Source organism: Silene latifolia, chromosome Y (assembly GCF_048544455.1).
Source record: "Silene latifolia isolate original U9 population chromosome Y, ASM4854445v1, whole genome shotgun sequence".
Lineage (NCBI taxonomy): Eukaryota > Viridiplantae > Streptophyta > Magnoliopsida > Caryophyllales > Caryophyllaceae > Silene > Silene latifolia.
The window spans coordinates 124,322,765-124,337,737 of NC_133538.1; the positions used below are offsets into that span (position 1 = coordinate 124,322,765).

Sequence of the window (14,973 nt, forward strand, 5' to 3'; positions counted from 1 at the left end):
CTAACCGTAATGACGGTAATTCATATCAGAGACCAGCGACGAATAACAACCACGGATCGGCTGCTAAGCCGTCTACTTATGCTAGTAATGTCCAGGGAGGAGGACAGAAGACCAGTGGCAAGCTTTTCATGATGGAGATGAAAGTAGCTGAGGATGATGCTTACATAATCATGGGTACTTTTCTTGTTAATGGTGTCTTTACCTTTGTTTTGTTTGATTCGGGGGCGTCAAAATCTTTTATATCGTCGGGTCATGCTAAGCTTTTGGGTTTGAGGGAGTTTCAGTCTGTAAAAGAGGAAGTTTTCATACCGTCGGGTGAGTCTGTATCTTGTGGGAGATTGTTTAAGGGTGTGTCTATGATAGTTGGGCAGGTTGACCTACCAGTGGACTTGTTAGAGTTTCCTATGGATGGTTTTGAGATGATAGTTGGCATGGATTGGTTGGGTAAGCATAAACCTAGAATAGACTGTCACCAAAAGAGAGTCTCTTTGAGAGGTCCAAAGGGAGTTAGTGTGCCTTATCGTGGGTTTGTTGGCAAACCCAAAGTCAAAGTGATTGCAGCGGTAACATTGAAGTCTTACCTGAGGAAGGGGTGTCCGTTAAACCTATGCCACGTGAAAGACCATAGTATGGTGAGTTCAATAATTGATAAGATACCAGTGGTGGGAGAGTTTCCAGATGTCTTTCCGGAGGAGATACCGGGTTTACCAGCAAAGAGGGAGATAGATTTCAGTGTGGAGCTGAAACCAGGGACGTGAACAATCTCTAAGGCCTCGTACCGCATGGATCCTAAGGAGTTGGAGGAGCTGAAGAAACAGCTGTATGATTTGATTGATAAGGGATACATTAGACCTAGTGTATCACCGTGGGGAGCACCAGTTCTGTTTGTGAAGAAGAAAGATGGGAGTCTGAGGTTGTGTATCGACTACAGAGAGTTAAACAGGGTTACAGTGAAGAATAAGTATGTATCCGTCTCTTTTTGATCAGCTTAAGGTTCTTTAATCTAACCATGAGGTTGAGGAAGCTACTTGGGAGGCGGAAGAGGCTATGAGGGAGCGTTATCCGTCTCTTTTTGATCAGGTATGTGTGGTTACAGGGACGTAACCATGTTTCTTTTAGGGGGGTAGGAGATGGTCGTATAAGGTTTTAGTGTGGTTTTATGTTAGTTTTAGTACAGTTAGTAGTTGCTTTGAGTCGGTTTGAGTTTTGGTTGGGAGGTTTGTTTTCAGTTTTTGGTTATGTTATTATGTCGGATTTGAAATAGTATGTTTTGCTTTTGTGTATGGGTTGAACTTCGGGGACGAAGTTATTTTTAAGGAGGGAAGACTGTAATACTACGGTTTTCTATGTCTATGGGTACTCTATGGAGTGAGGCTTACTCTGTCGAGTAAGTATGTTTTTACGCAAAATAGTAGGCTACCTGATGGGTACTCGATTGAGTATGTTGGGCACTCGATCGAGTAAGGGTCACTCGATCGAGTATGATCGAGTATGTGACTTACTCGATCGAGTAAGTGAGTCTTACGGGTTATTTTAGCCAGAATTTGTTAATAACGCGTGATTAGTAAAAAAGAATTCCGTCATTCTTTTTAATCACTTTTGCTTTCTAAAAACCTTTCAAGAGAGAAAAAGAGTTACGTTGTTCTCATTCTTCGCGTTGTTAACAAATCCCAAGGGCTAGGATCATCGGATTATCTTGTTCTTTACACCGTTGAGTTCGTCGCGTCAAGGGTAAGATTCTTGTATAATTTTTATAATGTTTTGTTAAGTTAGTTTAAAACCCTAATTGGGTAGATTTGGGGGTTTTGGGTGTATTATGTTGATTAGGTGATAATTATATGAATATGTGTTATAGGAGGAGGTTTCGTAGAGGAACATTTTTGATTAGCTGCTGTGACGGTCTTGTGGTTTCTATTCCAGGTAGGGTTTCCCTACTCAGTTATTATTTACATTGTATTGTTGGTGGTTGATCATTGTTATTTATTTATATCATATCGGATTTGGTAATTGGTAGTTGTTGTGGTATAATGTGGTTGGTTGTATAACTGTCTGTGGTTTACGAGGTGCGTCCTCGGCTGAGTGGAGTCACTTGCGGGAGTGACTTCATGCCGTTGATTCGCCCTCTATGGAACCCGCCACATAGGGGATGTGCACATTTAGGAACTTGGGTTATCACTCGGATGAGATAAGCGGGGCTTAGGTGGGTTTGGCTGCGGTCCCCCACTGGCAGTGTGGAATACTTGTTGCGATGGGTATTCTAGCAGGACTACACACTTTAGTGTGTAGTCAAGTGTGTGGAGTTATGATGGAGATTGGTTGATTGGTTTGGATTGTTGTTTTGCTTTTGTAGTATTGTTTTATGTAAACAGTAACTGACCCCGGTTTAGATGTTTTGAAAATTGTGGTGATCCTTTCAGGGATGGTGAGCAGTTATTGAGCAGGTATGAGATGATGCGCATGGAATAGCTGGGTTGAGTTGCCACGAGATGTCTAGACGTCTTCTGCTGTGTCTTAAACATTCATTTTATTTAGTTGGCTTGACACTTTTGAGGAACAGTTGTATTTTCTTTATCAGTTTTTGTTTTTGACTTGTATCACTTTAAATTCATTTATTTAAGTACGTTTTTTTATTGTCTATTTGATATACATTGCCTCGGGTAACCGAGATGGTAGCATTCGCATGCCTTAAGTGGTCCTGGTAAGACACTTGGAGTATGGGGGTGTTACAAATTTAACTTGAAACCTGTTTTCATACGTAATTTGATGTTATTTATTGTGATGTATATTGCTGTAATTGGTTATTATTTATTGTAAATTGTTCTTTTAAAATGTAATATACGGGTATTCCATTTAATTACATATTTCCGTGTTAATCATTAAATCAGCATCTTAGAATGATAAATAGCATCTTAGAATGAAAAATTTTGTACCTTGGAATAGCTGATTTCGTCCCAATCCCCTTTAAAGAGCAAGGAGGTTTGTTTGGTCGATCTTTATCACAATACCATAGGCCATCGTCCTTCTTTTGAACTTTTAATCTGCATTCCGTGCATGAATTATAGAACCAACTCACACGAGATGTAGCTAATTCAACAAATGTCACCATGGTCACATATGAACCTCCTTGAGTCAAGTTCTGAATTTCATCTAATGATTTGATGTTTGCACTTGCGAGGCTGGGAGGATGATGAGTTGCGTTTTCTGGATCACCAAAGAGATTCTGCTCCACTTCAGCAGCTGGGAAACTGGTAAGGATACGTTAAAACTTGATCAAATTTTTTTTTGGTCAAAGCACTTTCAGATTAGGCAACATAATTGAACTTTGATTTTTGTTGGACTGTTTTTTTGTTTTTTTTGTTTTTTTTTTTGTTTTTTATCTTTTTGCACTTCAAAGTTAAGTTCTTGGACTCATAATTGGGCGGGCATGCAGATTAAAAAACCACACCACTGCTGGTGTGAAATAACGTGAAATTTATATAGGTGTTAAATAATTACCTGTTGTTGAATCGTTGAACTTCAATCATGTCGGGGTTGACTAAAATTTGACTTGCTCCCCATGCTGTCGATATGCTCACTTCCCCTAAATCATAGTATTCATGATATGCCATTAAATTTAGGTAAAATGCTTGCATAAAGTGTATGTGTCATTGCATATAATGTGTATATATTTTACCATTATACACGGATCTTTTGATGTACAGCAAAACCAAAGTCCGCTTGTTTTTAGTCTTGAATGTTTCCTCAATTTTTGTCATTTGCTCAACGTATTCCCAACAAAATCGTACAACACAACTGCTGATTCCTGAAACAAAATGGTGTTTATAAGATACTAATGCTAAATTTTATAAAGATGAAATTTATTTACAAACACTACTAAATAAATAGTAAGTGTATTACTCATTGTTTCCTAGAACGATTGTCATCCTCTTTGTTCCATCTCCGTTGCGTTTGAATGGGTAGACATGATCTCCAATAACATCTGTAAGTTAACACATGTGTTACTTCAAATGAATTTTGTTAGCAATTTAGGTAGAGATAAAGTAAAAGATGCATACCAACATAGAGTTTGTGAGGCATAGCTCCAATAGCAAACTCCCTGAATGTGTAAAAAGTATGCATAGAAAGTGGAATGTCTGGAATAGAAACTGGTATGACACTTGTACTGTACTCGAACCAGATCTTGCATGGATGAAAGGTAGCCATGTCGTAGCCAAGTCTGTTGGATGAAGTGTTAAATTTTCTTACCTTTTATATGTCAACTTCATTCAACAATTCCAGGAAAAGCTTCACCAATTTTTTTTAATTGATGCTTGTATAGTATCTCCCTGTCGACAACAATATTATTTTAGTTGAAATGATTCTTAAATTAAACGTAAATCATGCATTAAAAAGTGGTAAAAATGAAGAAGAGCTCATCATACATTCTGGTCGGCCAGAATGAGTTCCACCCCTTGTACCACCGTTGGATTCTTATCCTACGTTCTCAGCCACATACGAATGACCCGCACCTTGACTAACTCTGTCCTTGGTGTACTCTGAGTGATGCTGGAGATTGGAATACCTTCATGGTTTGCCATGTTACTATGTTTATTTGATTGTGAATATAGTTCACTAATCTGGTGGGTTGTGTTGCTTTTATATAAGCTACATATGCCCTAATTAATGGGTATAACTGCTGGTAACTCCTCTAAACCACTACTCCACTCCTCCACAATCTTTAGAACTGCTCTTTAACCATTATTCTGTAATGGTTTGTTAATGCTGAAGAATTAAAGGCCCATCGGAATGTGGAGTGAATGGATGTTGGCCCATGATCGCATTTCTGAATTGGTATTGTAATCGTCAATTATTTTCTTGAAGCGGAAATTTCTTGGTAGCCTAACATTGTCACCTTCCTTAAGCGGAATGGCAGCTGGTAGATAGTTGCCGGATATTTTTGTTCCAACTATATTCTCGGTGATGATTGGCGATCTGTCCAGAGCTGAGAGAATATTTAAAATTGTAAATAATATTTTTAGAAATTATTTTTATAGTTAAATAATATTTTAGTGAATATTTGAAATTTTAAATAATATTTTTAGAAATTATTTCTATCGTCAAATAATTTTTTGATTATTTTATAAAATGTATATCTATAAATTATCGTCAAATAATTTTCAATATTATTTAAATTATGCTAAAAGATACGTTTAGTTATCGTTAAATAACTATTTGAATCATTAATTATTAACATTTAAATCATTAATTAGATTATGAGCGAGTCAATATTCTAAAACATTTAACAATTGTAGTATGTAGAGGAGTCAATATTCTTTTTTTTTTATGTTGTATATTCATGTATAATTATAAATTTAAATCATTAATTATTAACATTTTTTATTATGAAAACTGTAGTAAAACTTTGAATTTGTTACTATTGGGAAAATTTGGATTTGAATTATTGACATTTTAATTATGAATTTGTTTTCTTTTTGTATATATTTGTAATTTGTATTTGTAATTTGTTGTTATTTATTGTAATGTAAGTTGCTGTAGTTTATTATTATTTATTGTATATATTTTTTTGTACTTGTAATATACGGAGTATTCCATTTAATTACATATTTCCGTCTCAATCATTAAATCAATACGCCCCGAACAAATTCGCAAAGAACTTCATAGCAGGAGTTATTTTTAAATTAATTCCGTAGTTTTTTTCTGTTGGACCCGCATTTCGGGAATTTTTTTTTTAAAAAAAAAAGACATGCTGTGATGACGTGGACGCACAGAAATCCTTTAAATGTTCTTGTTTTTATTAAGATAAGATTAATAACTCTCTCATCCCACTTTATTTGCTTTCCTTTTCTCAAAATTAAACTTATGATAAAAAATTTATTTACATAAAATTTTATGCTAAAAAAAAAATGAAAATTTGTACAAAAATTCATATGTTCAACAACCACAAATTAATAAATTAAAAAATAACAAACCGAATGAATAATAACAAATAAAATATAATTTGGGTAAATTATGATGTTTAAGAACTTAGGATTTAAACTGTGAGTATAATTTTGATCTATATATATTTCTATCGGCTATTATCCATTTTAAGTTTAAAATGGGTCAATATCAAGCCCATGGGTATATAGGACAAATATTTTACTTTTCGCATCCATAATGCTTTTGTTTTGTCTTATTCATCATAGACACATATATATTTGACCCGTCTTAAACTTAAACGAATAGTGTCGTCTTAAATAAAAATTTGTGTATTTTTATAAAGTCGAGCAAATGCGTTGTTTTTACTTATGTCTAAGTTAAGCGTATAAATTCTCTTTACTTTTTACATCAATATAACCGTAATACTAAAATCTTATTTTTACAAAATAAATTTACCATGTTATCGATTTTTTCAAATTAATAAAATTAAACCCGTACATTTTTTGCACGGGTATAAAACTAGTTATATTTCAATGTTTAAGTAGGTAATTTAGAAACGTTGGCGTTTCTTATTATAGTGCTTAATGTAGTATGATAGTGTCTTCCCCACGATATTAGTACAATTAAAAAGGAATTTGGCAAAGGACAAATGATTGCAAAGAATCAAAAATAATGTTGTGAGTAGTTAGACATATTCAACTCACATAGTTCTACGCTTAACGAAAATGACCAATTTTTCACTGATTTGCACAATTAAATAATATTTTTGGGGCATTGATATTGCCACGACACAATTGAACTACTCCACTGGAATTTCATTGAATATGACTAAAATACCCTTGTCTACGTTTTGATTTAATTAAAGTCATCCACGTTGCTTAGCAATCAACAAATTCAACTCTCAATATTTTACTTCCATCAGCTGTTCTTCCTTTGATGTACAAAAAAAAAATAGTGAAATTAGTGAATAACTTAGTTTTTTTATAATGAGTAACTTTATTGTTATATCTTGATACTAAATTAGGGAGATTTTTTTTTTTCTTTTGCCCCAAATTATGTCCCGTATTGATGATTGTTGATGATTTGGATATTATCATGAATTTGTTTTGAGAACTCTAATGCGGAGGATCGAAAGGCTGTGGTAATGACATGCTGAAGGATTTGGTCGATGCGCAACTCCCGTATTTTAGAGGAATCTCTGCCCCAACCGTCATAGGTTATAATTGGACTGGCGAAAATGATCTCAAATTATGAGCTATATACTGAAAGAATTTTAACCCATCAAGTATGCCTAGACTGGGTCTCCTAGTTTGTAGTGCAAGCCGGAAATCGGGTAGATGAAAGTAAATATGGAGGTTGCCATCTATGGGAACGATGATGTGTGGCTTGGGTTGGTGGTGAGGGATGACGAAGGGTGAATAACTAGTGTGGCACCCCAAAGAGTTGCTATAAGATAGTCCTTGATGTAGCGGAATCCGTGGCTGCCATGTTCGGGTTTGAAATCGTAAGTACACTGGGGTTTGTGTTCTGGTGTAAGTCATAGTCTATGCCGCAAGACTTTGGTCGAGGATAGGGATTGAGCTTTGCTTTGTATCGGATTTTCCGCAAGCCCATTTTGCCCATTGCGGATCTTGACTAATACTTTGTTTTGCTTTTTATCGGATTTTCAGCAAGTTTATCTTTCTTCTCAAGAAAAAAAAATAAGACCACTAATACAAGATTAGCATTTTTTTTTTGAATAAAAAGATTAGCATTTTAGGGGAAAGATTACCATTTTTAATCATACTTAAACAATGTAGTAACAAAATAAAAGAGGGTGGGCCATGATAGCTTTTTTTTTTTTTTTTTCTTTTTAGACAAACGTGTACTATTTTATAGAAATATACGGTTCTATTACATACACACCAACTACAAAGCAAACCGAGGGGCATTAGAAACCCCTAAACTAGAAGAAACCCAACTAACATAACTAGTAATACAAACAGACTCGGTAAAAAGACAAAGACGACGCCTCTTACGTGGTGAATGGTAGAAGGCATCGAACAAGATTGGATAATCCTCTTTTCTTTTAGAGCTCGCGACCATTTTCAAAGTCGTAAATCTGGAGGAGAAAGTACAACCTCCAACCATTACCAATGGTTTATTCTTGAATTTAGAGCAGTTACGACCCGTAAATTGTCGGCTACATCTCTTACTTGATTGTGTCTTCACGGCTGAAAAGATAAACATAGTTGGACTTGAAAAGTGATCAGAATCATCCATCCGAGACTGTTCCAAAAGTGTAATATTTACCATTCCCTGACCTCAGGATCGAAAATCCACTCAGTCGACAAACATGGTCTCTTGACTTCAAGAGGCTGATCCTCCTCGTCAGCGAAGTTATCAAACTGTCCAACCTGCAAAATTTCCATGGATGTAAGATTCACGGGCAGAGGAGACGAAATGGGAACCGCGGCTTCACATGAAGAACTTTCATGGGGAGTTCCCGTCGAGGTAGAAGTTTTAGAGAAGTGGGGGCGAACTATCAAAGTGGCCCCAGATTTTGGATGGAAGAAATGCAGCTTCTTTCCCAGCATTAAGTTCTCATAATCATTGGACGATAGAAACAAATTTTTTTTGGCTTGTTTTTTGTTAGAGAAGGAGAAATTGGTGGAGCCGTAGAGGTACCAAAGTGGTTACAACCAGCCTTAACTGACAAGGATGGGTGAGATTCAGAGATGGTGGCGGAACCCAAATTCAAGTCTGAAATGTTATTACTTTCATTCCGAGCACTACTTATATCAGCCTGCAACAACTCCGAGCTACCACGAGCAACTTGATTCCCTTTATCAAAGGGCAGAAACTTAGTATTTATAGGAGCATCATGAACCGATTTCTTACCTTTCTTGTCCCCGCTAAGGGGGTCAAATTGATAAGAATTTGTATTACCCAGATCCTTTATATCCATTGTAGATGAAGTAGCGTTGCTAGCACACCATTTTTCTTGTTCACAATTTTCAGTCACAGAAACCCGATTTGAGCTACTGGCTTCTTGGCCTACCAGCGAAGAAATAGGTCGTTTCCCTTTTCGAATAGCATTAGCTTCAAAAAAATCGTCCACCACACGTTTACCATTTAGATTAAAAACAAGAAGCTTTTTAACATTATCCAATTCACGAAGAATATCCTTATTTCGAGGCTCCAGCGAGACCGCCTCCTCCAAAGTGCAGCGAGCCTCAGGTAACCTATTCAAACTCCTAAGAGTAACAGCCTTTCGAAAAAGGGCCTTAGCATGTCGAGGAAAATAAATCAGCACCATCGAACATAGAATTAACGCTCCTTTGAAAGCACATAATTTAATAGCAGAAGCAGCTAAATTCAAACTCAAAGAAATTGCTAGGCTTGAAAAAGAGTTTAAATCACGATTGGACACATCCTTCAGAACAACACTCAAGAGACAACATGCTTTGTCATAGCAGGCACTCGCCTCAACAAACTGATTTTGTCTTAAAAGATCATTACCTAGGTCTTTAAAGGAATGAATTTTAGACAAGGGAGAAGCATCTAAATGGAAAAAAACAAGATTCAAGCTATCATCATCCTCTGACCCGACACAACCATGGAAATAAGCAAAGAACTCAAGAAAATTGGCACAGGAAGTATGATTCATGAGGAAAACGATCAAGCTGATTGAAAAGATGGTAAAACTAACAAACACAACAAAGAAAATTTATTAAAAACAAACAGAAAGTCAAAGCAAGAGAACCACTCACAGAGAAATTAAAAAGAGACAAAGAAACCGATTCACCAAATTATAAGTGACAAAAGAAGGTCGGGAATGCGAGGTAACAGCCGACCACAGCCATGAAAGAGCCTGGAAAGTTGACCACCGAAACTATTAACCGCAAAAGAGAAGCAGGGTGTTGCTCGCCGGCAACCAGAAGAGGGCCGAGGAGGCCGCCGGCGAGAAGCGGAGAAATAGAAGATGGTGGAGTTCGGGTTTAGGGGTTAGGGTTTGTGGAAATCAATTTTGGGGTTTTTTTGCTTTTCCCTTTGATCCTATATACGTAGGTTGACTTACGAAACTTGTTTTGCTAATTTATGTATGATAGCTAGTTAGCCAGAACACGTGCAAATGTTGGGGAGGTCATCAAAGGGTAAAATAGGCAGGTTGTGTAGAAACTCCAGTGGATTATCCATACTTATCGTGGCATTATGCCAACCCTATTTTTGGATTGCTTTGCAAGGGCAACCAAATAAACTTAAGATATCCGGTTCAAAATTTCAATTTAAGACCCCAAATAATAAAGAAATCAAATTTGACTATAATGCGTTTTTATCTCTGAGATTGGTACTAATATTTCTCTCTTTTCAAATAAAATTTAATTAAAACTATCATTATAATAAGTAAGAGATTTCATTAATATTGATCAATTTATGGCTTTTTCTTGACTATTGTGGAGATAATAATTCAAGAATGTATCTATCTTAAATTTAAGACCGGTTAGCTAGTAAGATTAAGAGTTTAAGGATGATCCAGTTTCTTATGAAATTCAATTACTTTTAAAATAGAGTTATTCCAACCAAAACCTATCTTTTATTTATTTACATTGACATTATATTTTTTAAAAAAATCTTTTTATTATATTAATTTATATACCTACGTAGATTAAAAATCTTTATTCAAATATGTTTTCTAATGAAATACTATCGCTAAATTACCAGTAGTCTTTGTGTATGATTACATTGATCTCCAAATGTACCCGTTTTATTTAAACACATTCGTAAATAAGGCGGCCGTCATAATTTTTTTTATTTTTTTTGAAAAAAACCATTACGGTTTATCATCCATCCAAAACCGCCAGTTCATAGACTATACATCTGAGGTAGTACCTCTTATTGTTTATTTTCTGAGTTTTATTTTAAAGTTTTTGAGTTCTGCTTTAGCATAAAGTTTTTGAGCACATTTTCTAAAACATTACACTAAAAAAATATAATATTGCTCAAAAACTATATTTATAAATGATAATATGCTCAGAAAAAATGTGTATATGCTCAAAAACAACAAGGTATGAGGTACTACCTCAAATGCGTAATCCTTTTTCTCCAAAACCGCCTACCTATGGACCACGACATAGCATGAGCTACTGCGAATATACAAAAGGCTTGTGTAGTGTTTATCAACTAATTATTTCTTCACATATGTTGTTTATATTAGTCCGTAATTTTTAATCATCCAAACTTTGATAAATAATCTCTCTGAAAACATACTCAAAAAAATCAAATAAAGCCAATATCATAAAGAAAATTTTATCTCTTACTCAAGTTAACCTTCTATTGTTTGTCCCGTGATTTACTAGTTCTAATTCGTTTTTCCACGGAAAAATAATCCGTCAACATTAGTAATAAACATGATCTAATTATATTCTCCTTTCGTCCCGCTCATTTGTTTAACTATTTTATTTTTAGGTGTCTCAATTAATCAAAATTTATGTAAGTCGTTATCCCCCACAAGATCACAATTATTTTTTTCGAATTATATGCTAGTTAACTAAAAAAATGCTAGCGATGCTACACCAAAGCAATAAACTCCAACATCGACATGTTAGTTATTATGTTAAGGAAAAAGTTTGACGCAACTCACTTACTTTTTGGATGACATACATCATTAATTCGTTACTGTATACGTTGCGCGAACTCATCTTCTGAAGAAAAATCCATAACAAAGCAATTATTAAACATAACATACGATAATATAATGACTAAACTAAAAATTCTAGATAAGAAACATGAGAATAATGGATGGACATGTATAGAGAGTTGAAAGGTGAATAAAGGGCGTCGGAGCTATCTATAGTGTGAATGTTATAAGACTATATATTCGAGTTACTCTTGGCTTCTTTTGCGACTATGATTCTAAATAGTTTCAAATGTTATACGTAAATTTTATTGGCGGGTGTTTTTTTTTTTACAAAATTTATTTAATTTTTAAAAATAATATAAGACGATGTATTCGACCTTCGTAGATAATGGCCCTCAATCTTTCCTCATAATGTCCTCAATCGTTCTTCGTATAAATGTATAATATACCCTATTTCGTGACGTTAAACTGCGAAGAAAAGAAACATTATTAGAAATGACTGAATCCATAACCCGCCCGATCGACCCATTTGACAGGTCTAATTGGAAGTAAGTAGGTTATATTAGATTTGTTTATTATTTATAAGACCATATATTCGAGTTACTCTTGGCTTCTTTTGCCACCATGATTCTAAATAGTTTCAAATGTTATACGTAAATTTCATTGGCTGGTGTTTTTTTTTTTCAAAATTTATTTAATTTTTAAAAATAATATAAGACGATGTATTCGACCTTCGAGATAATGGCCCTCAATATTTCCTCATAATGCCCCTCAATCGTTCTTCGTATAAATATATAATATACTCTAGTTCGTGACGTTAAACTGCGAAGAAAAGAAACATTATTAGAAATTATTATTATAAAATAAAAAGTAAAAACAACAAATTATTAGACATTCTTTACTCTCTGCATGAATTATTTTACAAGAGTTCTAAAATATGCAGCTGCCAGATATAATTTTTAAATTTCACCTTCTCTGTAAGCAAATGAGATTAACAAATCTGATGTTTGCTGATGATGTGTTGATGTTTAGCAATGGGGATGCTACTTCTATGATGTTGCTTTTACCGTCTTTTTCTACTTTCTCCAAGACTTCAGGCTTGAAAGTGAGTGCTAGTAAGACCAATGCATATTTCAATGGTGTACCTGAGGAGCTCAAGTAGGATATATTAAGGGTTTCTGGGTTTAGTGAAGGAACTTTGCCTTTCAAGTACCTAGGAATGCCCATTCAAACTACCAGATTGAAGAAAAAGGATTGTGAATGTCTGGTGGAGAAGATTTGCAACAGAAGACATAGCTATGGTGCCAGGAAGTTCTCATATGGTGGCCATCTTACACTAGTTCAACATGTGCTTAATACCTTGCATTCTCGTCCTTATTTATTCTCCCTAAGGGTATTAACCACAAAATAGAAGGCACCTGTAGGAATTTTCAATGGGATGGGAGTGCTAATTACAGGAGAACTCCTCTTGTGGCTTGGTCTACCATTTGCAGTCCCAAAGAAGAGGGTGGGTTGGGAATAAAGGATCAGAAGATATGGAACAAAGTTATGGTGGGTAGGCTAGTGGATTGGGTGGCAACAAAGAAGGACTCAATCTGGGTTCAATGGGTGAATGTTAACTACCTTAAGGGGAGGGACTGGAAAGACTATACAGCTAGCCCTAATTCCAGTTCGGTTTGGAGGAGGATATGCAGGGTTAAACAAGAACTCTCTGTTGGGTATAGTTATGGGAAATGGACTGTCCAACCAGAGGGTTATACTCCTGCAGGCTGCTATGAATGGCTAAGAGGCTCACTTCCTAAGGTGGACTGGTATGGAGTAGTGTGGAATAATTGGAATCTACCTAAACACAGGTTTATGGGGTGGCTTCTGGCTCAAAATTCCTTGCACACTAATAGCAGACTGCTTGAGTTTGGGATGGACATTGATGATAGTTGCTATCTCTGTGGCCTGGCTTATGAGACCCAACCTCATCTTTTCTTTGAATGCCTGTATAGCAAGCAGGTACTTCATATTGTAAATCAGGGTACTGGATTCAGTATACCTGACTCAGGTATCCTGGACTAGTGTGCTGACAGACCAGGCTCGAAAGTTCAGAAGGGAGTGCAAACTGCTATGGTAATGGGGGACCATATAGCAGCTATGGCAGCAGCGGAACAAATGCAGAGTTGAGAAGGTTTTGCAGAGGCCTACCATTGTTGCTCATATGCTTTTGGAGGAAATGAGAAAACGGATTAGAGAACGTGACAAACGTTTGATGAAGTGTTATGATATAGAATGGTTAGAAAAGATAAAGTTTATGTAATGTTGTGAACTCTCTCTTTTCTCCCTCTTGTAATTGATATCCATTATATAAAATATACTCACATTTCACAAAAAAAAAAAAAACAACAAATTAACCAAATGTTAGGAGTACACTATTAGTAATGTTACAAAAAAAACATAACATAGGAAGGAGATCACATTAAGGAGGAATACATGAAAACTTTATAAAAGTTTCATGCAAATTTATAATTATGATATTATTTATCCTCTAATTTACTATTTTTAAATTCTCAAAGAATGTATATCTTTTTATTTAACTCATAATTTATTGAACAAAAGCTGTAGCCAATAATATCACTCCAAAAGTTCCTCTTTTAACTATACTAGTTGTTGCACTGCGCCCTATCGGGCGCAGTGCCCCAATTTAGTGAAATGGGCAGCGGGAGTAAGACTAATGCATAGTTTCAAAATAGGATAGAGGAAATCACGCTACCATCATCCACCGCTTAAACATTTCATGGGTATAGCATTTACGAAGTGTCAACAGCAAAAGGTTTCATATAAGACATTCCGTAGTTATTACTATAACAATAATAGGCGAAAAATGGCTCTTAAAATGCAACATAGAAAAGGAAAACTAAAAGGGTCTAAAAATACTTCGTACAATATTCAATTGCTCTTATTTTTTTGGACGTTTTTGGTAGCATGATACCCAAATAAAACTAAATATTCCATATGAACGGCCATTCCTTTGTCTAAATTCATAGTCATCAACTCAATATTTGTGACTTTAGACGCCTTATGATCGTTGTTTCCAAACAGATTACCCGCTTGTCTACCGCAATGAACATGGTACGCTTCCTGTTCAGTCACGCCATTCGTTTCCTGTTGGAAGCCAATTAGTACAAGTTAATATGATGTAATTGTTGCCGTGTAATATCTTAAATTCACAGAGGAATCCTAGAATGTGAAATGCAATATTGGTTATAAATAAAATTTCATAAACTGATAAAGTAAATAAATAAACTAACATAATTCATCATTTATTTACTGTCTTAGACCATTGCTCAAGGTAAATTAGTACTATCATGTTCAAGAAAAGAGTCAATAAACAATACAATGTTTCTTTAAAAAAAATAATTGTATTGCAAACATTTAATTTAAAATTA

The 14,973-nt window shown here is 35.2% G+C and overlaps 1 protein-coding gene across 1 annotated transcript; it reads left to right on the forward strand.

The window, feature by feature from the left end:
* The first annotated feature begins 12,476 nt into the window (after positions 1-12,476).
* Positions 12,477-13,711, forward strand: LOC141628848 (uncharacterized). The gene is made up of 3 exons (XM_074441942.1): positions 12,477-12,697; positions 12,997-13,543; positions 13,607-13,711. The coding sequence occupies exons 1-3, from the start codon at positions 12,477-12,479 to the stop codon at positions 13,709-13,711; spliced, it is 873 nt and encodes a 290-aa protein (XP_074298043.1).
* Positions 13,712-14,973: the final 1,262 nt, after the last annotated feature.